Source organism: Lates calcarifer, linkage group LG3 (assembly GCF_001640805.2).
Source record: "Lates calcarifer isolate ASB-BC8 linkage group LG3, TLL_Latcal_v3, whole genome shotgun sequence".
Taxonomy (NCBI): Eukaryota; Metazoa; Chordata; class Actinopteri; family Centropomidae; genus Lates; species Lates calcarifer.
In genome coordinates, this window is record NC_066835.1 from 12,842,717 (window position 1) to 12,868,685 (window position 25,969).

The 25,969-nt window shown below is 42.1% G+C and overlaps 1 protein-coding gene across 1 annotated transcript in view; it reads right to left on the reverse strand.

Annotated features, from left to right (window-relative positions):
* Positions 1 to 267: 267 nt before the first annotated feature.
* tshz1 (teashirt zinc finger homeobox 1) overlaps positions 268 to 25,969 on the reverse strand; it is a 30,084-nt gene continuing 4,382 nt past the window's right edge. Inside the window, exon 3 of the mRNA XM_018698121.2 lies at positions 268 to 4,882. Coding sequence (XP_018553637.1) covers positions 1,530 to 4,882 — 3,353 coding nt within the window. The 3' untranslated portion in view covers positions 268 to 1,529. The remainder of the gene's footprint in view (positions 4,883 to 25,969) is intronic.

Genomic DNA, 25,969 nt, shown 5'->3' on the forward strand with positions numbered 1-25,969 from the left:
TCTGTGTAGAAAATATAAGTGCAAAATGATTTTGATGTGAAGGATTTGTGAGTATTTTGGCCTTACAGAATTTACTTTGGAGAAGTAACAGGTTTTCTGTGTTAAAAAAACCTCAGAATTTACATTAATTGGAAAGACAACAGAACAAAAATTTATTAAAAAAAAATATTGGCTGTTCTTTTTAGTACGATATTGTGTTTCAAATTCAGCCTGTTGCATTTGTCTGGACTCTCTCATTCTCCCCAAATCACTCAAACAACACTACAGTTTAATCCAGGACATGGAGTTTATTTTACAACTGAGGATAAAAGAATGCCATTCTGAATAACTGGGTTGATGACAAAACCTGGAAATCTATCATTGCGTGACTTTTTTTTGTTTTCAATGTTATGTACAGTACCATGCATCAGAGCAGATGCTAGTAAAGTTCTGTCATTTTATGTAAACCACATTGGAGGACCTACTTTTCACTGAAAAAAGGGCATTGTGGTCCAACAATATTCTGAAGCTTTATACATTTCCCCCCGTATTTATCTAGAAAATAACATTATAAAAATGCACACAGTACAAATAATGTTGAACTGTAAAGAGCAAGATATGCTGACATACATGTATACATACTTGCTGATTATTCATACAATAAGTTTTAAACTTCATTAATTTTACAACTGTAGCTTCACAATAATAAAACTGGTAGCCTACTAACGCAAATACTGTACATGTTGTAACAACCAGGAAATTATATTTTACTAGAGAAACAAAGATTTTTGACATTTTGTAAGAATTTCTGTGATTTAATGGCAAATATAAAACAACATCATAGTTAGTCCCCAAACTGCCATGTTGATCAAGGGAATTAAAATGATGATATGTTGTCATTTTTACTCACACGTCTTGATCAATTTACACTTCCTTAAAGTGCTGAAATCATCTTAACATTTTAGAACACCATCTTTCACATGGCTAAATTTATAACCATGCACCTTCATATAAGTGACTGTATCTGAAATCTGTTAATGAGGGGATATCAGTTTTGGCATCATGGTTTAAATTTTATTAGACATAATAATATGCTCACTGTTTTACATAAAAACATGCACAAACTGTCTCATAAATAATATGCAAGTTGTGTTGAAATATATTTATCTTAAAAAATCATTCAACAGTGATCAAAATAAGAGCATGGTCCAGTTTTAAAACAACAGATGGACTTTTCCCAAAGGCTCAGATAAGATGCAGTGCATTATGAAAGCAACAATCAGTCAGTGACTACATAGTGCCATGGCTGCTGCACCAATTTGGTACGTCTGTCACCAAAAATTCAACTTTTACAACACAGCTTTGAGCCTCTGCAGTGCAAGCTCCTGCCATTTATGGATAATTGAATAATTACAGTATGTAGTATTAAAGCTACCATGTTTTCATCATAATATATGTCGCAGCAATGCTCAATATAGTTGTGGCACTATCCGTTATGACAGATTGTAGCTTAGTTATAGTGCAACAGTAATCTGTCATACGATCTGACTTCATTGTTTGTCAAACTTTTCCAATTCTTTCACAAAGATGAGATGGTCCTCTGGTGACTTTCCATGTGTTTTGCAAAGGTGCAATTTGATTGCATGTTTGCTCACAAATGTCCGATTGCACAGTTTGCACTGATATACCGAGCCAGTGTCGTCTTCTGTGAGTCCAGAGGTACTGAAAGTCTTGTCCTCTATTCTGCTGACTGCTTGCTGCTCTAGTAAGTCTATGGATAGCTTTGAGAGGTCCTTCAGGGTAAACCCAAGATGGGACTCCAAATGGTGAATGTAGGAGGAGGGAGTCCTGAACTGGGATGCACAGTCACTGCACAAAAACAGAGGCTGGCCAGAGTCAATATTTTTTAGGAACTTTGTGCCCCCTGTCCGCTTTAACTGGTATTTTACATTGGCCAGCCAATGAGAGATAGTAGTCATGGAGAGACCAGTGAATTTACAGATGTGGACCCGCTCTTGGGGTCCCAAGTCACTAATTACAAACTTTCCCTCAGGAGTCTCCCTAAGACTGGAGGCAAACTGGGCCTGGAGAATCAGGAGGTGCTGAGGATTCCAGTTTGACTGTCTGCCTTTCCGTCTTTGGATGGGAGACAGCTCCTCCATGCCATCCTCAAAAGTACAGCTATCGATGTCTGATTTCTCAGAGATAGAAGACGGGGTCGTAGACTTTGGTGTCAAACGGCCAGTCAGATTTTTCACCATGTCTGAAATATCCATCAAAGCATTCTCCCGCAGAGGTGGAGATGATGACTGAGGGAAAGCTCTGAAAACTGGTTTGTTGTTGTTAATTGTGTTATTGTTGTTTGGTGTGGTAGAAGTACCCTTAGCTGTACTTCCATTAGTGTTTTTGGATTTTGTCAAGTCCATGGGCTGATCATCATCATGGTACTGACTTGCAGGCTCTGCTGACTTAATCTGAGCTGAGTTGCTGTTGATCTTATAAAGCATTGCAAAGGGGTCTATGAAGGGGGTGGCCACTTTTGCAGCTTTACCCAAGTGGTTGTTCATGATAGACTGCAAAGCACTGAGAGGGTTGACAAGTGGTTGCTCAGGCGAGTGATCAGTGATGATGCTCAGGTTATCGCAGCCATTGCTTACAGGCTTTTTTGGTGAATCAACTTCACTCTTAATCTGTGTCTCTGCTTTACTCTCTGTCTGCTCTCCCTCCTTGCCTCTTGACTCAGTCTGGTCCTCTGCTGCAGTAGTTTTCACTGTCTTTGAGAGAGTTTCTGGATTGGGTGAAGCCCGTTTGTCCTTGGGATTTGGCAATGGGGACTTTGCAGACCTGCATTTATTCTCTACAGGTTTTTCCTCTTTTTCATTCTTTACTGAACTTTTCCCAGTCACTTTTTCTACCAGCTCCTCCATGGCCAGCACATTGCTCCTGTGACTTGGAGGTGGAGAGGGGCTATTTGGTGAATGGATCAGAGTACCTAAATCAGAGGAGAGCACCTTCAAACTGTTACTGCTGAACAAAGGCTGAACCTGTGCACATGTAGGCATGGTAGACTTCAAAGAACCATGGAGTTGATAGGCAGCATGAATGCTGGGGTATCCACCCCAGGTTGGCGTGCCTGTTTGGGCCTTGCTGATTGCACTTGAAACTGTATTCTCTAAAGACTTGAGAATATCCAAGCCACCTTTAGGCGTCTCTTCCAAGTCTTCCTCTCTCAGATATTGGTAAGATCTGGCCTTTCCAGGTTTATCAGCTTTTTCAGGAGGGTCTTCTTTCTCTTCTTTTATTTTTTTCTCTGGTTCCCTAGCTTCCATTTTCTCTTCCTCCATCTCTTCATCTTTCTTTTCTTCATTTTTCTCCTCAGGGCTAGATGGCTGCAATGGGGAGTCAGGCTGCGACTTCCCATTGGGTGCTGGGAGTCGTGTGGTAGTTGGTGGCAGGGGAATCGACTGAATTTTCTCCTCAATGACAGGATCAAAAACTAACTGTTTACCTTTTTTAGATGCTGAATTTGTGACCTTAAGAAAGTGTCCTGTGACCATCATGTGGGCTGTCAGTTGTTGCAAGGTGTCATGTGAACTGCCACATTCCATGCATTTAAGAATTTGTGCCTTACGTGCCTCAAACTGCCAAGTATAGCTGGCACCATTTTGGTAACCATATCGATTGTTAGGAGTGACATAGGGATTGGCCACTTTTTGGTCTTTGGGAGACTCTCCCAGGAGTATGCCAGATGAGACAGACTCTGGTGAGCTGGGGGACATCAAGTCTTGAAATGCTCTTTTTTTGGTTGGGGGTACCAGCTTTGAGGTGAGAGCTGGCATTGGTTCTTTTAGAGGCACTTTCTGATAGTGTTTTGTTTTGATCATGTGAACACTAAGGTCTTGCAAGGATTCAAAAGAGTGGCCACAGTACATGCATTTAAGAACTTTCTGGGCATCTTCTTTGCCTTCCATCTCCAACAGGGAACGCTTACGTGGCTTGGACCACTTCTTGCTTCGATCATCCTCTGTATCCTTATTGTCATCACGGTAGTGGCCTGTCTCGTTCATATGCACTGTCAGACCAACCAAAGTGTCATAGGCTGCACTACAGTCCTTGCACCTGAACTTGCTGGCACCAGTAAACACCGGGCCATAGAGCTTATTGTTTTGTCGGTAAAGCTGCACGGTGCTGAAAAGGCTAGGCTCAGGGAGGAGTTGGTATGGAGTATGCTGTAGGGTTTTGGCCAATGCTGCCTGGTGCCAGTCATAGGCTAATCCTCCTGTGCTGCCAGAGCTTACACTAGTGCCACTGTTGCTGCTGCTTGACACTGTTCTTGTGGTGGTACTGCTGGTGGTAATATTGGTAGTGGCTGAGGCATTGCTACTGCTACATCTGCTCTTCACATGGATGTTGCCTGGGCTGTGACTGTTCAGGAACCCGTTGCTCCCTTTGTGATTGCTCCCATTTCCATTGCTAGCAGCAAAGTTGTTCCCTTCTTTACTTTTAAGCATGTCCAGAGCAATGCTGGACCAGGAGGCATCCGAGATCAGGTTTGCATAGACGGCTTTCATTTTTGCCAGACTGTCCTGGAGTGAGAGGCCATTGATGGAGTCTGTGCTCTCCCCCAGCTTCTCCTCTAGCTTGTCCTGACCATCACCAAAGGAGGACGCGGTCTTAAGGTCCACCAGTTGATCACTGGCGGTGCTGAGTGGGGAGGCATACCCAGCGTCTGGGTTAGTGCCATTGCTGAGTGGAGAGTTTTGGCAGCTATAGTGATCTCTTCCATCCTCGTCCTCATTGAACAGATAGTCTGCATCTTGACCGTCCAGAGAGAGGCCATCATCTTGCAGATGTTCCTCTTCATCAATCTTGTCCACTTTAAATTCATCCTCAGGCCCATAAGCTGGGAAACAAAGCAGAGGGGAAATGCCACATTAGATATTTATATATATATATATATTTTTTTTGATACATTAGAATGTCAAATTATGCATCTGCCACCCTTACTATGTGAAGGTGGTATGTGCAATAATCCTAAAGAGATTTTTGTCAATAGTCCCAGCAGAGGACGCAGGTTTGCAATAATAAAGTGGCAAACATCCATATCTTGACAATGACAGATAGTCCTCTTCACTGCACTGCCTAATGAAGCTATTGAACACTACAGCTCAGCAAGGGTAGAGAGCAAGGATGAGCTACAGAAATGTTTCTGCTTTGTTTAAAAAGTAAAAACAAGCAAAATTTCAAATTATGCAGAGGACAAATCCTCAGAGTTGATGATACTTATTAATCATGTGGTAAGATCTCTTATTTCACAATAGAAATAAAGGCATTTTTGTCTCTTCTCAATTGAAAAAAAAAAAAAACAGAAAAAGGGAAGGAATACCTCATTGATTGATCTGTTAAAGACTCACTTTGATGTTTCCTTCTCAGCATATACTGAGTGGTAACACTGAATTAATAAGATGAATTTACTGCATATGTGCAAGCACTTCAGTATATTCATCAAATATAAAACCTTTTTCCTTATCAGCAAATTGAAATGCTTGAACAGCCTACAGCCATATAGTCTAGAGTATTTCTGTATTTCATTGTTTATTTTGCTGCAGAAGTGAGACTATAGATCTCTTCCTGACTTTGATTTGCTCTATTCTTCCAACATGCCACACATACTATGGATTCACAAGTAAGAGATAGAGGAAGAAAATGCCAGCTGCATCAGCCTTGCCAAGCCATGGTTGGCTGGAGTCAACTTGGCATCGGCTGTAGAAGTCCTCACAGCGTGATGCTAGGAAACGGCCAGTGGACATGACAAGCCGTGTTGTTACTGCCTGTGCTCCCTGAGTACTCACAGCGTCAAGTGTGCCATTTTAAAAGAAGAGAGGGAGGTTTATAGTATCAATGGAAAATGGCTGCCTTCTCTCTTTATGCAAATTATGAATTTCACAGATCATTTGTGGCCAAAATCTGGATTAAAATTAATTTTGAAATCCTAGATGTCAAAGGTGAAAAAAGGAAGAAATAACAATGTGCTGGAGCCATAAAGGAGCAAAAAGAAGAAAAGGCTTGTATAGGATCTTGGAAAAAGATTAAGAGGGAAATATTACAGAGAGGCAAGAAGAGGGAAAAATATAGGGTTAAATATGCTAAGGCAGCTCTCCCAATCCATCCCTCGTAAGATGCTTGTCTGAGGTGCCAGAATCAGTCTCCAGTGAGGAGGCAGATGTGCTGTCAGCTTCAAACAGCATGTAGCTCTCTATCCCATAATAGGAATGGACATAATACCTGATGTTTGTGAGGTGCCAGTTACTGCTGCCTTAGAGAAGCTTGAGGTCCAACAGCTGCAAATCTCTGCCTTGTATGTGTGTGAATGTGTGTGTGTGTGTGTGTGTGAGAGAGAGCTAATGTACATGCTCAAAGTACAACCTTCCTCTTGTTAATTAAACTATTCCTGTGCTAGTTTTGCTCTTAAGTGGAAGCTCTTAATTATACACAGGCTACACTGAAATCATTCACTTGAGTTAGTCACTAAATTAGGAGATTTGAACCTTTTGCCGAAGCAGCTGTAAAGCTTTCTTTCAACCTGTCTCGTCTCCAATCAAGATGCAGCCCACTGTACTGAAATAAATGCAAAACTGAACCTATTCAAAGTCAATGTGGTGAGAGCAGTTAAAGACAAAGCAGCTGAGCTGACAAAGTGAGAGAAACCTGACAGCAGTACAAACACACATACATTCACACACAGAAAGCACACCAACACTAGCTTCTAGTTTTTCCCTGCCATCTTCCGTATGCTGCCTTGACAGGCATCAGTGTCAGGAGTGTGTCAGTGTCAGCTCGAGGTGTCAGTGTCCACGCAAACAAGCCCGAGAAGAGGTGGGAGGGGAAAGTAACAACAACAAACACAAGTCAGCCATTCCCCCCCCCCCCCGCTCGAGCCTCCTCCTTCACCATCTGTGTCAGAAAAGCTGCGGGTGCCACCGCCGGCTAATAAGGCAATCAGAGATGGAAAAGATGCTGACACGGCGGCTTTCGAGCGTCACTCAGAACAAAAGAGGGAGAGGAGAGGGAGGGAGAGAAGGATAGGGAGGGGATTAAAATGGGGGTGGTGGGGAGAAGGAGGGGGGGAGAGGTGTCTGTTGTGGTTGTCAGTCAAAAACGTAAGCCCACTTTGTGCTGTCAGGGAGGATAGGGAAAAGAGGGGAAGTTTTGAAAAGAGAGGAGAAAAGATGTGTTTAGGCCAGTGAACAAGAGGTGTGTGTGTGTGTGTGTGTGTGTGTGTGCATATCTGACAGAAAAAAACATTGACAGGGAAAACATGCAACAAACTAAGTATGAGATAACAGGAGAAAGAAATAAACTAAATTTCTACCATGTGTGTGCAAGTTTGTAAGTGTGTATAAACTAGGTGGGGCTGATCAGTTTGTGTGTGTGTATGTGTGTGTCACAGTGTGTCAGGTGCAAGCAGGGATGCACTGTGGCTGGTGGGGGGAAAGCGAAGCCATCTGCGTCTGGAGAGGAGCCTGTCACTATTGTTGTGCCCAGAGTCCAGGATTTCCTGCTGCAGACAGGTGACACCACAGTAGGACATCCCCCAGTCTCTCTCTCTCTCTTTCTCTCTTTCTCTCTCTCTCTGTCTCTCTCTCTCTCTCTCTCTCTCACACACACTCCCAAACTACATCCCGAAAGCTGGCACTGAAAGCCTTGTCAGATTCGTAGCCTTGTTTACTTAGTTGCTGATCTAAATAATAATAATGTCAGTTTTACATTTAATTTTATTCAAGCAAGGTTTCTGTATAGCTGCTTATGTTAAGACATTTAAGATGTAAGAAGTTTGGTTTCTTTGGTTGAACGAAACAAGGATTTTTGTAGAAAAAAATATTCCTCAAAGTAAGTTATCAAAAAAAAGTTCTGGGGGGGGGCGGGGGTGTGTTGTAACAAAATTCAAGTATTTTATCAGCACTACTCTGCCCAGGCACACACACATATATTACAACTGTACCTCAGAGTGCTAAACAGTGGGAAAAAATATTAAAACTGGAGAATTGTGAATTAATTTTCAATTCAAATTTACATTATGTAGAACTTTACTGCCTACAAGCAAAAAATATTCCAGCATGTCTTTTATTATAGTGACAAATCTGGCAACACTTGGTTGGTGTCAGACCTCCTGACCATTTCGAAGAGATAACTCGAGACAGGGTGAAATAACTCGAGTATGACATAGGCACTAGCACAATCAACACAACTCTCTTTTTTTCCCCCCTCTGTCTTTCATACACACCCCCAAACACGCACACAAAACACACACTTTCCCCTCTAAACCTTCTTCATTTATTCATGTTGTCTCTGAGAAGAGGGCAATCCCGGCTCTCATTTGCAGTGCTAATGTCCAATTCCGCCAGCTTTCACCCTGCTGATTTAGCCTGCGTGGCTGGGCGCTGCATTCGGAGCGGGGCAGCCGGTGAGACTCCCTCACACCGTTTAGCGGCCCTTCAAAATGGGAGCTCTGGCGTGGCAGTCTTATTTCTCTCCCCCGTTTCGCTTTGTCACTGGCCCCTCCATTCCCTGCCACTCACCTCTGATGGCTTTAGACAGGCCTGATCAGTGTGTGTCATTGACCTGTACGCCGTGCATAAGTGTGTGTGTGTTTCAGCAGAGAGAAGGCTGTAAATAAAATGACATTATTATTTCCTCTGTCCTATCATGTAGAAAAGCCAATTATGGTAATGCTTAGTATGTCAGGCAATCGCTGTCTCTCTCTGCTCTCTCCTGTCCTCTTCATTCTTGTTCTTTTTTTCACTCTGGGATAGTTGCGGCTGTGGTTTCATAGGACCTGACACTCTCTTTGGACTGCTGTGTGGACGACGCACACTGAGAAAAACTGGCACAGACCAACAGTCTCCTCTCAGCCTGAAGACAACTGAGGACTAGCAGTGCTTTTCATACAATTCTGCATAGAGAGTCGCCATGAGCGAAATCCAAATTCGTTACAAAATTAAGTAAGTTAGTTAAATGGTGAACTCTTTCCATCAATCTAGATTTCTTTTGTGACTGAAAACCTGCCAAGATCTCTCCCACATGCTTTGCCTCTTCTAAAACCATTTCATTATGATGCTCGAAATGAGGAAAGAAACTTTTCAGAGAAAAACCAAGTCTGTATTTTTCATTGCCACTGTATTGTATAAGTGTTGCCATGGATACCACATATTAGCCATAATTTCACCCACAGCTTGCTTGACCAGACATGTAACAAGCCTACCTAACAGCCCCCCTGGCCCCACCCTCCCCTAACCCACACGGAATAGTCCACCATATGGCACAATAGCTCTGGGGCTTCTAATAGCTTGTGTGTCGTACAAATCCACCTTCTCAGCTTCCATGACTCTTCCGGTTGGGGAAAACACAACAACGAGCACAGTCTGCTCATCATGCTGGTAGCTATATGTGCAGACGGCATTTTAAATTTGACTTTTCTTTTTAAACGTTTTTGATACTTCTGGCAACTGCTCTGGATTCCAACATAAAGGTCTTATCAAACACAGCAGTCTATTAAATTTGTATGAGATAAAAGATAAATTACTTTTTCCAAAACTTGGGACTGTCCTGAGGGCTTTCACATATGTTCCAAGTAATTTGCAGTTACTTGAACTCATATTATGCTAATAGGCTTTTTAAATGGGTCACACAGACAGAGCATTTCACCTCTGGCTTGGCTTCATTAAGCCACCAGAAGTGTATATGTGAATGAAAGAAAGACAAAAATGGAGACAGAAAAAGACCACAGTGGCTGCACACAAATATATTTGTAACGAATGAAAGGAACAAATTTGAAGAACTGCAGCTATTCCTAAAGAAAAGTGTTTCCAGTTCTTTCTTGATTTGCTCTGCAAGTTTCTCTTATTATTCTTTTCTTCAGTTTCTTTCTTTCGTTTCTGTCCCTGTTTGTTCAGATCTCCCGTGAGCCAGTTTTGACACGCCATGACAGTGACTGTGGTCTATAAATCACCTTTTCCCTGAACTGTCAGTGCCTGCTTGTTCTGAGATGAAACAACAGCCATTAGATCATCGGCACGGCAGATTCCAGCCCTTTCTGCTCGACTTTTCTGCCAAACCCCCACGCCCAACAATCGAACGTTGCTCTGGTGTTGCAGAGACATTTCAAACCATCTGGTTTGTTTTCAGGCAAAGTACAGATAAAGCATTACTAATGCTAATTAAAGATGATGTGAGTGAGATTTACTCAACCAATGCCAAGCACTGATTCAGTGTAGGCTTTATCAGACAGATGTCATTTGTTAAACACATTCTTTTACAGCAAACATTGTCGGTTTTCTTTACCATCTATAAGATTTTTGTCTTAGACGAGCTGCAGTGTATCCTTATCAAAATTCATATTTAATTCTTTTAATTTTCTGTTATCACTTTACATGTTGGGAGACTTTACACATCTTTAATTATTTAACATGCAGGTTATTTAAGTTCTATTTTGGATCAGTTGGGGATGGCCGTTACTTGACAGAAAGGTGTTCTGTTTAAGTCTAAAAAGAATGAGGAACAAAACTAACAAGCGAACAAAATAACACAGTTTCATTCTTTCTTCATAGATGCCGTCTTTTGAATTCACCTGCATTGCCCCTGACAGTGGAGCTTCCCCCGACTAAACAACAGCTGCTCCCATCGCCTAGCAACAACCAGTTGATGGATGACCCCAAAGATGGATAATTACCATAAATCACTATGGTTGTGTGGAGAATAGAAGCAGAAAATCATTGCAGGGAAAAAAACACGCTGAACCACAGCTTAAACTAGTGTGCCTGGTGTTTAGGCCAACTTTGTCTCTCACGAATTTGTCAAACGTGGTTGTTGGTAGATTCCTCTGCTGCTCAAGAATTGGCTGGCAATTGGGAAGTTAAGCAAAATCAAAAGTGGCTTTGGATTTGTATATTAGACTCCTTTTTGGTGCATTTCCTGAAAGTGGCCAGTGTTTTCAGACCTGAATGAATAGGGGCTGTAAAATGAAACCTGATGAAATGACTCATGGGACAAAACCTGTCCTGAAGGAGCAGTGACAAAGAAAACAAAGTGGGCAGAGGAAGGAAGAAAGGAAACGGCCAAGAATGAATGATGGCAACAATGATGAGTTTAGTGCAGCAAAGAAGACGAGGGGGGGTAGGGGAGGAAGTGTGTGTATAGTCTGCACGTACATGTATATTTATGCACTGTGCATGTCTGAATGTGTGTGAGAGTGACAGAGGTAGATGATGAGATAGACACAGAGGGAGAGAAAAAAAGGGACGAGAATATAAAAAAGAACAAAATTAGAGGGCACAGGGCCAAAGCGGGGTCACAACCTAACCAGTTCGGTCTAGCCGAGTCCGGTTGCACAATAAGCCATCAATCAACCTTCTCCGTGCTGTCAGCCCTCCCCTCAATTCACAGAGGCCATCCACTTTGTACACTGCTGAGGAACAAAACATAGAGAATGAAAAGAACGACACGAGGAGAGAAAAAAATACATACGCACATGTTGGCACACACACGCTTCCATGAATCTGATCCTTTACTCTGTGGGAAGTGACCACCCTAAAGGCTGTTAAAGTGCCACAACGTAATTCATGGGCTTGTCTTTGCAAAATTCTAGAGGATTACGAAGATGACAAAATGATTATACTCACAGGGCTTGTTGGTGAACTACTGTAGATGGTGAGCTAAATGCTATGATGCTAGCCAGCAGGGAATATGTTGATGCAAGTCATTTTAAAATAATTCTTATTTTTTTCTTCATACTGGGCTGTTTACTTTTCTTCCTCACATAGTTGCTCTCATGATTTATTTCATTCAATAAAGATCTGAGATGGAGAGCGCTAACAGTGTGATATAGCATGCTCATTAGCTTGATCACTTAACAGGACTAAACTCACAGTTTCACAACACTTGTGCCATTGAGTTCTGCCGACAATCAATCCCTCTTTTTTGAGCAGTTTATACTATACTATACTTATAGGAGAAATAAATGTGGATGGTGTGATGCAGTTAACAAGCTACCATTGCTTCCGCCATTTTGGACTTTCCGGCTTTCCATTCTGTCTAAGGTTACTACTGTCAACATGCATCAATGGCACAAATTTTGCATGTCATACTTAAACAAATTTGAATTTGATTTAGCTGCTATATATCACTGTTTTTAAATGCTGGTGTGACCAAAAGCATAAAACTATGGAGTTGATTTAAGAGACTGGGGTGACACTCTGGATCAAAACAGTTCATCCGATCCTCTATTCCCTATCTACCTCTCAGTAAGGCATTCAACAACAACCCAAACACCAGATATGCAACACAAGCCTGCACGCAGGAATGCAGAGGACTTTGTGAGAACAGGACCTCAGAGACCTGACTTACATCACTTTCCCAGCATGCACAAAGACAGACAAAGAAATTAGAACTTTAAAAACCATAAAGTCACTTCAGGGAAATTAATTAGAACCACAAACCCTCAGGGCAGGAGGCTGCTCAGGACAACCAAACGTCCCCAAACATTTTAGTGCTTTTAACTGCATGTGACACCAGGGAAATTCCAGCAATTGTGCACCATCAAAACCGTTATCCTTTATGCATCGCCACATTTTCTTTTTCATTCTGCCCACTGAAGTGATGAGTTAGTGTTGAAGTCTGGCGCTCCATTAAACAAAGTTCTACTGTTTTGTTTCAACACTAGTTTAGGATTTAAAGTGTGATGAAGAGCATAGGGGCGTACCAAAGAATATAAAAAAAGCATAGGCTGAACCACACCGCAGTTTGGAGTATGTATGTGTGCTTGTGTGGAGTTTTTTTTTTCCTCCTTTTCCTGATGACCATGGCAATAAAGTGACAAAAGAAGAAATGATAGGAGGGAGGAGGGATTGGGGGATAGAAAAAGGGTCTCTGGAGAAAGTCAGTAAATTATGTACTGAGCTCTCAAAGTGGACTTGTATCAGTAGTCATCTCACCCTAATTGTGTCTGTGTGCGACTATGCATGCCTGTGTGTGTGCGTGTGTGCGAGCATACAATGGCTATGAACAGCTTCACAGTCAGAGGGAGAGAGGCAGGAAGAGAGGAAGCAATCCTTCAACAGAGCACAATATCAGACTGCGGACAGACAACGAACGGCTGGAAGGTTCTGGAAACGAGAGAAAAGCCTGCCTCCCTCACATTTCAGCTCCCAACGCCGCCTCCCAAAGTGCCCTCCATCTAACACTAACACACACACACACACACACACACAAATGGCACCATAACTCTATATCCGCAATCAATCTCCGCTATGAAGATACATCCATCTTCTGTAATGTTAATGGGAGGGTTTGGGGGGTTGGAGGGGGTGGAGGACAGGGGTAAAACAGAGGGTATGGGACTGTAAAGCTGACCTCAGAGCAGTGTGTGAGGTAATATAGGCTGTGCGTGTGTGTAATAGAGACGGAGTGAATGGATTAAAAAGCGACAAAAGAGCTATCTGCGTTTGTGCGTACATGTTAGTGTGTTTATCTGGGTGTCAGGAGGTCAGGTGTGTGTGCGTCAGTGTGTGTGTGGGAGAGAGAGAGACTGATGGCTGTCAGCTTGCATCTGGCAGAGAAAATAAATTAGGCTTATGAAGACAAATGAACAGGCTATGGAGAGAGTAAACGGGGGTGGAGGGGGATCACGGCAGAGAGAGGGAAGAGGGAAGGGAAGGAATGAAGAGAGGGGAGACATAATGAAAGAAAAAAAGAGGGATATTGTGTGTATGTGGTGGCATGGATATGAAAGGAAGGAGATGGAGCGACGTTGCCAGCTAAGAGAGTTCCTTTCGGCAGCCAGTGACCGTTCATTAAGAAGGACGGGCACACAGACAGGCCTGCTGCTGGCAATCGGAGAAGCTTTGGCTGCAGCTTCTCTGGCTGTGAGGGAAACATATATGTGGGTGTATGTGTGGGTATGTGTGTTTGTAGGTCCACTGCCAGCATGTTAAAATCCAGAAAATATATATATTTTTTGCCGTGTGTTTTGCACATCTTCTCTTTCTTTAAACAAAGGCAAAAAAAATGCTTTTAAAGCCACAATGAAGCTCAAATACAATGTGTGATTCTTCGGTTTGTATATGTGCTGGAAGCAGCTCTCAGTGTGTGTTTCCTCTGCTTGTGTGTTGGTGTCAGCGTGTATCCATGTGTGTTCTATCTTCGTAGATTTGTCAGTGTCTATCCCATGACACACTCCCCTCGTTGCGAGTGGAGGAGAGCACTCCGGGGGCTTTGTCACGCGGCGGTCTGTTCTTTTCCTGAGGCCTGGCGCCCCTCGTTTGATAAATGACACATGTCATTCTGTCAGCCCCTGCCATCCGGGCTGGGAGGCCCCAAGCTGATGTATGGCCGCCCAGGCTAAAGGAAATCAGAGTGTTTTGGCAGCGCCCTGAGAACACGGCCTCTTATAAGGGGTATGTGTCTACGGTTGTGTCTGCGTGAGTGTGTGTGTGTGTTTGTGCCTGTCTGTGTGTGATACTGAGTGTATGTTTAATCGTGTGTATATGTGCCTATTAGTGAGTGTCTGTGTCTTCCTGAGTAGTACGTGTGTGCGTACATGTGCGTGCGCGCGTGTGTGTATGTGTGCGCATGGACTCAACCTGTCAGGCGGAGGGGCAGAGGGAGACAAATCATCGTCATGGCCGCCCCAGCTGTTCCCCAAATTTGGTGCGAGGAGGAGAGCGAGGGAAAAAATCCTGCCGTTTGAGTTTTAAACGGCTGATGCTTCCCAGAAACGGGAATGAGTGAGAGGACAAATGGAGCTAAGCACACACACACACACACGCACACACACACACACACACACACACACACACACACACACACACACACACATATAACACACTCCCACATGCACAAACACACATAAACACAAACTGAATCAAAACTCCAGTGCTGGAATAGGAATCAGGCCAATCCCAGAAGGAAGCAACAGACAGTTGGTTTTTAACAGTGTGGTTTTGTTGCAAACAAACACACGCATACACACACATAAACACACATGCCTCAAACATACACATATGTAAACACCAGAGCACAAACTTTGGACCAGGCATTTGCACCTTGACCAAAATGAAAAGCTGACAGGCAGGCAAAACAAAGCCTTAACCATGTTTACAGAACTGTCAGACTTGGAAACCTGCGTTAGCTCTCGTATGAGAATGAATATTTTTTTCACCCATTCTGCTTTTTGCATATGAACACAACGGTTTTCTCCTTTACCACAACTTGATTAACCTCAATCTTAAACTATCTCCTGGTGCAGATTATCCTTACAGCTACACATCCACAAACATTTCCCCGGTGGAGGACGGTCCCACCTGGAGGTTGTGAACTCTGAATGACCCTGTTTGATTGGGCGCGGGACGAACTCCCTCCCCCTCTCCCACGGAAAAGAAGCGGGAGAAGGGGAAAAAAACAGCGTCATTAAGCTGTGAGTGATGAGTGGCAGCCATGGGTGACATCCTCCCCTCTCTCTCTCTCCTCCACTATCCAACTGCTTTCACTGTCTCTCTCTCTCTCTTTTTTTCTTCTCCAGTGCCTTGATACTTTTCTCTCTCGCTTTATCCACCTCTCTCGCCATCCCTCAACCCCTCAAGTCATTTCTCTTTCACTCCTCTGTTGCTCTGCCTCCTCTTTTTCCACTCCCTCATCCCTCCCTCCCCCACCTCTCCCCTTTCCTCCCTGGTTCTTTTTTGTCTGCTGTCACTCTTTTTTCTTTTTTTTTTTTACCCCTTTATGCGCCCCTCCTTCCATTGCTTCTTTTCTGCACCTCCCCTCTCTCTCTCTCTCTCGCCCTCTCTCTCTCTTTCTCTCTCTCGCACACACACACACACACACACACCACACACACACACACACATACAATACTGCCTCACTCAGTTCTGTCTAGCTCTCTGGCCCTGGTCATGTAGACACTCAGCTCCTCCATACATAATAGATCCCAAATATCCAGAGGAGGGGTGAACATTTTCAACTGCCACTGACTGTGCCATCAACACTGCTTCCACAGTAGCTTCACTATCGGGCGCTGCAAAGCTAAAAATGTCCAACAGTAGTTTTAAAATAGTTGTAAGGATATGAAAATGTCTATTTAACCAACTTCAATTCAGACAGACCTGTCCAGCCGTGTGGCTAATTTTCCGTCAAGATGAAAACTCCTAAGCAGCACTAAGATGTTCTAAATGTATTTGAACTCCACAGCAGAATACCATGTATTTTAGTGTTAGATAGACCACATTATTTATGTTTTAAGAGTGGGTCCCTTTATGAAATAAGCTTAGACATGTGTTAACTAAACCTACAATAAAACAACTCGCTTTGCTGCTCAGGACAAAATGTGCCAAACATGCTCCTTTTTGCACTCATTAAGGCTCTTAAAAGAAAAAGGGTTCTTAGATTTATGATTCTCTATTGAAAGATGCAGCATTGAAGCCCAATGCTCCTTCACTGAAATGCAGACGGTTACCCAGTTGGCAGTTACTTGCCTCTGTCTAACTTCATATACTGAGATAGGGGGCGAGTGTAACAAAGCAACAGGGTCATTGACTCAACTTGATAAATGCAATGTTAATCAGAACAAGCCATTCTGCACCTTGATGTTGTTCAGTTTGTTTAATTAACCATTTCTGATGTGAATAGTATACTGTTTTAAAAAACACATTATTCCTTTTACTGACAAATGATATGGTTGGATTCTCCTGATGATATCTAGATGAATTAACCTTTGATTAGCATTAGCTGTTGTCAGTCCAAACCTCTGCAGGCCTGTAATGCACCTCCTGAGTGAGAGCCTCCCACAGTGGACTCTAATCTCAGACACTGACTCTACAGTTTCTCATACTGATAAGTTGCTATCAAAAGTTTTTTGTACTAAAAAACAGTCCAAAACAGTATAAACAACAGCTGTGTTTTTCTGACTTGAGATGGAGTTTGAAAAAAGCAACCTGTTGTTATTGATACCAGAGAAGCCTCAAGCAACTTCAAACCAGCACACATAGTTTCTCTTGCTGAGAATTATAAATGATGGATGTTATATTGACTTGCTCCCGCATGTAACCTTCACCTCTAGTGACCGTGCTGCTGGGAGTAAAATCACCTGACCCTTTTTCAGATGGATATAAATGATCATTTTTAATGTGTTCCTACAGTAAGCAAAAGCATGGAAATCAAAAATGCATTATGATGTTTCAAGCCTCTCAACTGTAATAACTTTTTAAAAAAGTACAAATATGGTACATTCCAACTTTCCTTCTTCTACAGTTAGAGGATTTGCTGCTTTTTCCAAATGTTTTATGGTGGCAAACTGAATATATTTGGTTTTGGACTGTAGGTAATTTGACTGCCTCACAGTAAGCTTTAGTAGATACGATGGGCATTTTTTTGGGCATTTTATAGATGAAATGATGGACTAAATTATCAAGATTACAGGATTAACCAATGATGAAAATAAGTACCCTGAATCTAAACTTCAAATTGGTAAATTGGTAAATGAAGTATATTTTTAGCCAATGGTTGTTGTCCAGTTTGATGGATAAACTGTTGAGTCATGTCTTCCAACTTCCAGGTCAATGTGTATGATATTCCTAGTACTCATTGTCTGTTTTCTAAATTCTGACAGCTGCTATTGTTACACCAGAGACATTTACGAGCAAGGCTCCAACTATGAGGCAAGGCGGGAAATGAATGAAATGACAAACTGAGAAGATGAAGAGGAAAAACAGATTAGTCAAGTAAAAAAAAAAAAAAAAAAAAACTACATCACACTCACACACAGATGCAGTGAGACTGGGAATGTGGCCATTCTTGGACTTAAAACGTAAGGCCAGAAAAATTCCATCTATACTGTAAGTATTCAGCAAGATGACAGATATAACACAGACCTTCACAAAGGTGAAAGCAGCAAGTGGTACCCAAATTGGAAAGTTAGGTAGAAGGTAGAAGCAGATAAGATGAAATGGACATTAATGAACCAATTAGACAGGATTCAGAACCTTCAATGATTTTGATGAGAGGTAGCAAGAACTATCTTTTTATGGTTTTGAATGAATAACAGATATTTTTCACCCAGATTTCCTGGGAAAAAAATGCAAGCAGTAGCTATGGGCTATGACTAGATGTGGAAGAAATGTTCAAATAAGTAAAAGTGGTAATCACAGTGTTAAAATATCCCATTAAGTTAAAGAAGCAATATGTATTTTAGTGCCAAAAGTAAAAATACTTATTATTGAGTACTTAAATACTGTTTTCATATCACAAGAGTATTATTTAGATGATTACTGATTTGTAAAGAGCATTTTACTACTGTAGCTGGTCGGGATGACACTCATTTTAACTACTTTATTCACTGTTGATGTTCAGTCTCTCCTGTTTTATGAGCTAATTATACATTTGATTTAAAAATTTTAAAGGAATAGTTCAATATTTTGGGGAAAAAAACACTTGCTTTCTTGTCTGGAATTACATAAGACGAAGATGAAGGGAAACAGCTAGCCTTGTCCAAGGTAACAAAATTCCTCCACCAGTGCCTCTAGAGCTCTCTAAATAGCACGCAAAGAAGTGTAAAAATGTGTGGTTTTACAGGGAGTTTTGTTGTGACTATTACCCCCACAGGCATATTAACTTCCTGTGCGGGTAGCCTGGTAAATTCAGGGTATCATGTAACTCCAACTGTCAGATAAATGTAGTGGAGTAAAAATTACAGTACAGTCCTCTGAAATGTAGTGAAATACCAGTATAAAGAGGAAAAGTACTTCAAAACTGCACTGTACTTCAGTAAATATACTTAGTTACACTCCACACCTAGCTACAACAGACATCACAGCACTTGTTCTGTTATTTACGTCAAAGTTCAATATTGATGCTGACATTATTCAATATCTTGATGGTGATGACAGAGACCAGAGGCAGATGGACTTGAGACAGACAAGTAAACAGGCCAGCAGAGACAGGTAATCAGAAAAAGATGCTCAGGTGGACGTCCAGCCAGCGAGTTACACAGACAGACAGCTGGTTTGGTGTGTGAGGGACTGAGTGATGAGTGAGACGCACTGACAGAGGAGACATTCGGGTGTACAAGAGGCCTCCTGCTGTTCTCTCTGAGACAGACGACTTAGAGGGACAGAGCTGAGCTTATACCCCCTGCGACTGTCACTGTCTGAGACAACGCGCCGGCTCAGGAAAGATTTGTGAGGAATTTTTGGGGGGGTAGCATGTGGTGTTGTTGAATTGACTGGGATCACGAGACATTATATCCCCTTTCAACTGCCCATCAAATGGTGCGCTGAAGCCGAAGACTGTTAAGTGATTACTATGTACGACCCCCGAGCAAATTGCAGTCTATGGGTTGCTTTTTAATGAGAGCGTCAAACAAAACTGAATAGCATCACATCAACAAAATATGCTTTGATTCTTTTCCTGTACAAGTTGTGTTATGGATAACTGTCTGCTTAATGGGAATAGCTCTTGGAAAATATGTGACAGTCATGTGTTCAGACTTCAAAGAAGATGACACAAGACTTTACTGCCCTGTGACCTTTTGGATTTTTACAAGTCAGAAGTGTGACTGCAGGATGTCGCTGAAATCAGCCTACTGAAAAAAAGAGGTTCTTGATATATGAGAACAAGGCCAGAGGGCCCAAAAGAGGAGAGTATTAAGCTCTCCTTTTCAGATGTTGAGTTCATGTTCTTGTAACCAGTTCACTGACTCTTGAGCATCCGGTGAGAGAGAGATAGATGAGGGCGAGAGACAGGGAGGAAGATGAAAGAAAATATGAGCAGGGTAGAGGAGAATTGAGTCAGTAAGATAGAGATTGATGACTGATAGGAAGATGAGAAAAGGCTTACAGGAGGAGAGAGAGAGAGAGAGAGAGGGCCAGTAATCCCAAAAAACGAGCAAAGTGAACGAGAAAGAGAGGGAGTAGGCCGAGATAAATATGAAGAGGTAAGGGGAGGAAAGAGAGATGGCAGTAGAACTACACCAGGCTGCAGCATGACCTTCCCCAGTCTCCGCTCTCAAGGACAAAATGTCATCTGTTAACTGTATCCATTCCCAGATGGCTTATCTGCAGTAAACTAGTGTCCAAAAAATTATATTCATTGCTTCTCAACCCACCTTATCAGTTTAATAAACACTCCACAGGGGATAAAAATTTCCGCCCCCTGACTTTGGTCCACTTGCACCGGCTGCTGTTTGGATATGCTGAGACCAGCTTTTCTAAGTCTCTATGTACTAAGAACAAGTACGGTCATGATATACTGTGCAGGCTTTTGCCAGATTTAGCACCACATGCTCTACATACAGTACAACCAAAGCTCTCTTTAGAGCTGTGAAGGAGAAAAGAAACTTTACCACTAGCTGCTGCTTAGTTTGCATGTGTTTAATTAATGTTAATGTCGTCCCGGTGTTTACTGGGGGATTATATTCAAAACACCAACAGTATACAGTTATCATGTGTATACATACTAAGTCGACATCCAACCATTACCCCGGCAACCGCAGAGGAAACATAAACAAAATACACTAATTCTGTTTGTGAGCCTCCAGCCTATTTTGGGTTGCTTTATAGTTTGCCGTGAAGAATTGATGCAATTTTCCATTATAAAGTTTTCTTTCTCCTGTTATGAACTTAAATAGGATTTCTGCTGAGGTACGACACACAGCCAAACAGCACTGCAGTAGTTAGAACATAGAAATGACTCTTATTGTTCTTCAACAGACAGTTCCTTTAATTTCTGATGGTAGCTACTGTAGCATGTTAGCAATCCCCTTTGACATCAATAGAAACTGATCGCTATAAGCTGAGGAAAGTAAATGATAAGCTAATATTGGGCATGCAACTAATGATCATTTTCATTACTGATTAATCAGGAATTTTTAGAATTAAGTAACAATTTTGTCTATAATAATCTAAAATTGGTATCTTTGTTTATACAATTACTGTCTGAACACAAGTCTAAAATAAAACAAACAAACAAGGAGAGCAACAGATTCTAACATTGTCGAAACCGGAAGAAAAACAATAATTAATCAACCGTTCATTTCGGCTCCACCCTGCATTGCCAACACATTATATATAATTTTACTGAAGGGCCGGTATAGAAATCTCTCTTGGATGAGTCCTCCTGCTGTTGGGATTATGGGAGGTCAAAAGGGAGTCGAGTGTATACCAAGTTTTTCATGTCATTTTTTTTTTTTGAAATACACACACACTTTCAGAGAATGTCTCATTTTTAGAAATGTCTGAGAGTAAAATCATATTCTACTTTCCCAAAGTCAGATGACTATTTAACTGTGAAAGAGATTGTATAACCTGACTTGGCATGATTAGATTATTTAATGAGAAATGTTGGTTGCATTGCATTGTTCTTCTTTATCTTTTTGTCCTTTGTTGTGCACTTGGCTCTAAAGATAAAATATATCTACTTGGTAGCAGCAGAGCAAATGTATGTGTTAGCGTGCATGTCTGTACTATAGCACAGGCACATATAATCAGTGGCTAATAACAACACGGTGGGAGTCGCTGCCCCACCGTAAATCAATGGGCAAAATAATTGCTAATACACTGGTTATCGATTAGTGTGCCCGCCATGCACTCATTTTCTGGGGTGACTGTAGCTAAGCGCTAACGCAGTGACAAGGGTAAAGTGTTATTTCTCAAAAAGGCACGCAGGCAGACAGCTGGGCAGGAAAAAATGACTACAGGGCCTCGGCAGTAATTCTTAATTGACACCTGTCAGAGCGATGGCAGCAGTCACAGCTGCTGCGGGAGAACGTCTACCCAAGTCCTGTTCATCTGTCACTTTTAATACCTTTTCTTCACATCCCCTTTTTCCCTCCCTTACTCTGTTGTCTTCTTCCCCTCTGTCTCCCTCACCCGCATCCTCTCTTACCCACCCTGCTTCAACCCAGATGTTCAAGACTGGTTAATAGAGGCAACACAACTTCAAGGCTGGGTAGCGCAGGGCCTCCAGCAGCAACTCGCTCACTTCACCTCCGTTTTTAATGTTTAGTTTGTGGATCAAAGAGAGTTTTTCAGTCTTAGCTTAACTGACTTAGCACTTGACTCAAGTATCGGCAATGAGAGAGAGCAAGAGATTCAATAAAAGAGAGTACTGAGAGTAATTTAAACCTCACTGTGGCTGCTCTGGTGGTCATGTATCTCCAGTCTTATCTCTAGCTTGATCACCATGATTACCGCAACAGGCGCCGCCTCAGTGGCAATTTCTAATACATCAAGTGCAGAACTGAAAAAAAGAAGCAGCTCAGTAATATCTTAGATCACTGGAGCAAAATACAGAAACCAATATCTGAGAGAGTCCTTCTGGCTTTGGACAAATTCGATCACAGCAGACAACACTGGCTTACTCTGTCTCTCCAATAACAGCATCTGTCTGGTGTACAGTGCATCAATCATACAAGGACACACACAAATTACATACAGATAAACTCATGTAACATTACACTGTAACTGATAACTAGAAACATGAGCGTTTGTACTAACATGCTTAGACGACAAAAACATGCAAGACTGCTGCGCAGCAAATGAAGAAGCATGGTGAAACAGCAAAACACACACTAAACGCAGTGCGTATCCTACAGTGGAAGTGGTCGAGACAGGGGCTCCCCTGAGTACACACTGACCTCTGAATGTACCCTGGACCTCCCGTCTTCTTGCCTTAAATCACAACTTGCCATTTTTTTCTGTCTTTTCTGCGTCCTTCTTTCTTTTCTCCACACTCAGCCTCAATTCCTTTGTCTGCATCTTAAACTGCTGCAATTATTAGAGAAAGTCAGTCTGATGTTTGTGTGAGGAAGCACATGCAGCTGGCCCACTTTGGGTGCCCGATTGCCCACAATACTTTGCGGCTTTACAGCCTCCAGAGATAGTGAGGATACTCCAAATGCACCGCTTCAAGCATAGTTTCTTTTGTTTAAAATTGTGTCTAATAAGTAATAAGTGTTTCCTGGCATGAAAAATAAAAAATTGGTCATGATAAATCCCTAAATCCTGATCGCCGAGCATATACACACATAACCTCATATACTTTGTGAAATCCATGTGTTTGTATTGGATTCAAGGTCGAACTGCACCAATAGAATTTAATTTATAATCCCTGCCTTTGCTTTCACTCTCCTCTCCTTTCACCCAAATGGCTATTTTCCTCAATCAGCAGGAAAACTTTGCCAGTGCAGTGTGTATGCTTCACAGTAATTAGCAACCGGTGCCCTAAAGCCCTTAAGGACAGCCATGTGGATGATTTCATTCTTGTTATTATTCCTGTTATTATCTTACATCCCCACTGTACATTGTGGCTTTTGTTTTGCAGCTGTTTTGAATTGCAGCCAGGATATCTTTGTGAATGGAAAACAGGCATGCTAAAAATCAAGAGACAATAAATACGTGCAGGATGTATTTAAGGCTGGGGATGCTAGTGAGTTTTATTCCTGTGAAAATGACCTTGTTCTCTTTTGCTGCTTTGTCAAAGCTCCTTGTGTCGTGCTTGAGTGAAAATCCAGGTTTTCCTGCTTCCTCTGAACCTCATTAAGCTTGGGGATAGTTTTACCTCGCCGCTTGCAGCTCTGAATGCCTTTACATCGTCACCCTGCTGGCGAGCCTAATACCCACATATTTTCAATCCAACCCTCTCTTTTCCATAAGAGCAGTCATCGATCTTCATTTGTCACTTAACCTCCACGAAGATGAGGACAGAGAGCGTAGTTGTGCGAGTGTGCGTATTAGTGTGTGTCTTTGATTTCCTGAAGGCCTACTGGCTCTGACAACACATGCAAATGAAACTAGGGGTGTAGCGGAGTGTGGGATAGCAAATATATCCACTGACTCCTTCAGTCAATGTCACCTGTTAATGACACTTTACATACACTGCCTTATCACCAGATCTGAATATTTCACATTCATACATACAGACACGCAGGGCTGCACAAACGCCTCATCTTACTCGGTGATGCAGAGTCGTACACACACACACACACACACATAAATACACCCGACATGCTCTGTTCGCATCTGTACTTTTCACTTCAAATAATTTTATTTTTTTCCTCACAGCGCAGCTTCAACTCCTGACAAATGTCATTAAATACTTTATCAGAAGCGTCCTGATAAAACCAACACAAGGCTCTAATAGTCATCTTTCTGTGCTGGCTTCTTGGTTGACAGGTGCCGTGAGCTAAATTTCAGCAGAGGAAATACAATGCAAAGTAACAACAACAAAATGTATTAATGCTGCTCGTCTTAGAACTTTGTTCCTGTTCTGTCAAACAAACCAAAAAGCTGTTACCAGAAAGATCAGAGGGGAAAGGGAAGTATTAAGAAAATCTCTCACATTCACAGGAAGTCACACTGACATTCTTAAACTACTAAAAACTACTTCCACTGCATCTGCTGTGTTCACGTACTGGTTTGTGTACTAATCATCCAAACTTGAGACTACCACCATTCATAACCTCGCTACAGGACTGTTGGTGTCCAGCAGAGTGTTGGCTTTACAAGCCACGCATTTCGATTTGTCACGTCACACCGCAAGCAACCTCTGCTGTTGAGTTTACACCGGAACAACTGGGGGTGGGCATACGAGAAGTGGCTAACACTGAGTTGATTATATCAAGGCAGCTTGCAGACTTGACACCTTGCTGAATTTGTCAGCAGTAATCGGTGGGGCCCTGTCACTGATCCGTCAGCTACCTGGATAATTAGGGACCACGGCTAACGATGCCGTCGGGAAGAAGGAAAGCTCAACTCCCCCACCACCACCACACACACAACCCACCCACCCTCAAGTCATAATTAAGAGACTCCTTTTGCATTGAGGTAGTGATAGTGGCAGTAAAGCAGGGTCTGTTTAGGAAAAAAGAAAGCAGCCACTGATGTCAGTAGAGAGACTCTCAAGGCAAGGCTCTACTGTCTGTGCATTCTGTTCAATCAGCGTGTGTGGCTTCAATCTGGACAAATGTTGCAGGGTGTTTTAATTAAACATGTGTTGCACTAAGCTATAGACAGATCATTAAAATGTAGCACTTACGTTTGTTTATAGGAGACACTAAGTAATGTATATCAAAGAAATTAACAGCGTCCACAGTGTCTGATCGTAACCTTAATACTTGATTTATGTTCAGCGTGTTAAACTTCTTAATTAGTGGCATCAGTGTGTGAGTGGGCAGAAACCCAGCCACTTCTATCTTCTACCAAGAGAGCGGACAAAAGAAAGCTAATTACTATCTTCAGGTATGGAGGGACTCATCTCCACATGGTCACATTTGACAGTATCACAGCGTGTCACTGTCTCTCCCTGCACTAATTCTGTCAGTACAGAAACTGTTTATGGATCTGTATCCTAGTCCATCCCACTGTGGATTGGTCACCCCCAGTTTGCTCCTCCTCTTCCTCTTGTGCTCTCTCTCTGTCAGTAAAACTGGACGTTGTGCAGAATAGGTAGTAAAAAAAAGGATTTTTTTTTTTTTTTTTTTGCAGCCAGACCTTTTTAACTCCTGAGGAATAAATTCAACACAGTGTCACACTGTAATCACACTGACATGTTGAATGATTAGTTGACAGATTCATTACTTAGAGTGACAGTGTCTGATTTAAGATATTGTGGCTGGCAAACTAAGAGCGAGAGCAGACCTGCTGCAATACCATTAATTTTTCAACAGCAATCAAAAGTGTGACCTCAGTATCAAGGCAAATATAGAATTATGGCTTCTTTGTATATTTCATATACAGTATCTCACATCTACTAATTAAACTAATTATTGGTTATGTAGCTGTAATGTGTACAGTATGTCGCCATATTTAAACATGACAATGCTACTGATGCACAGTGTCTCCTACCTTGCACAGTTTTCTTAAAATAGTGATAAAAAATAAGTGTCAAAGGTCACTTACTGAAACCCACTGATTACTGCAGTTGCTATCAAACTCTTTAACGTTGCCTT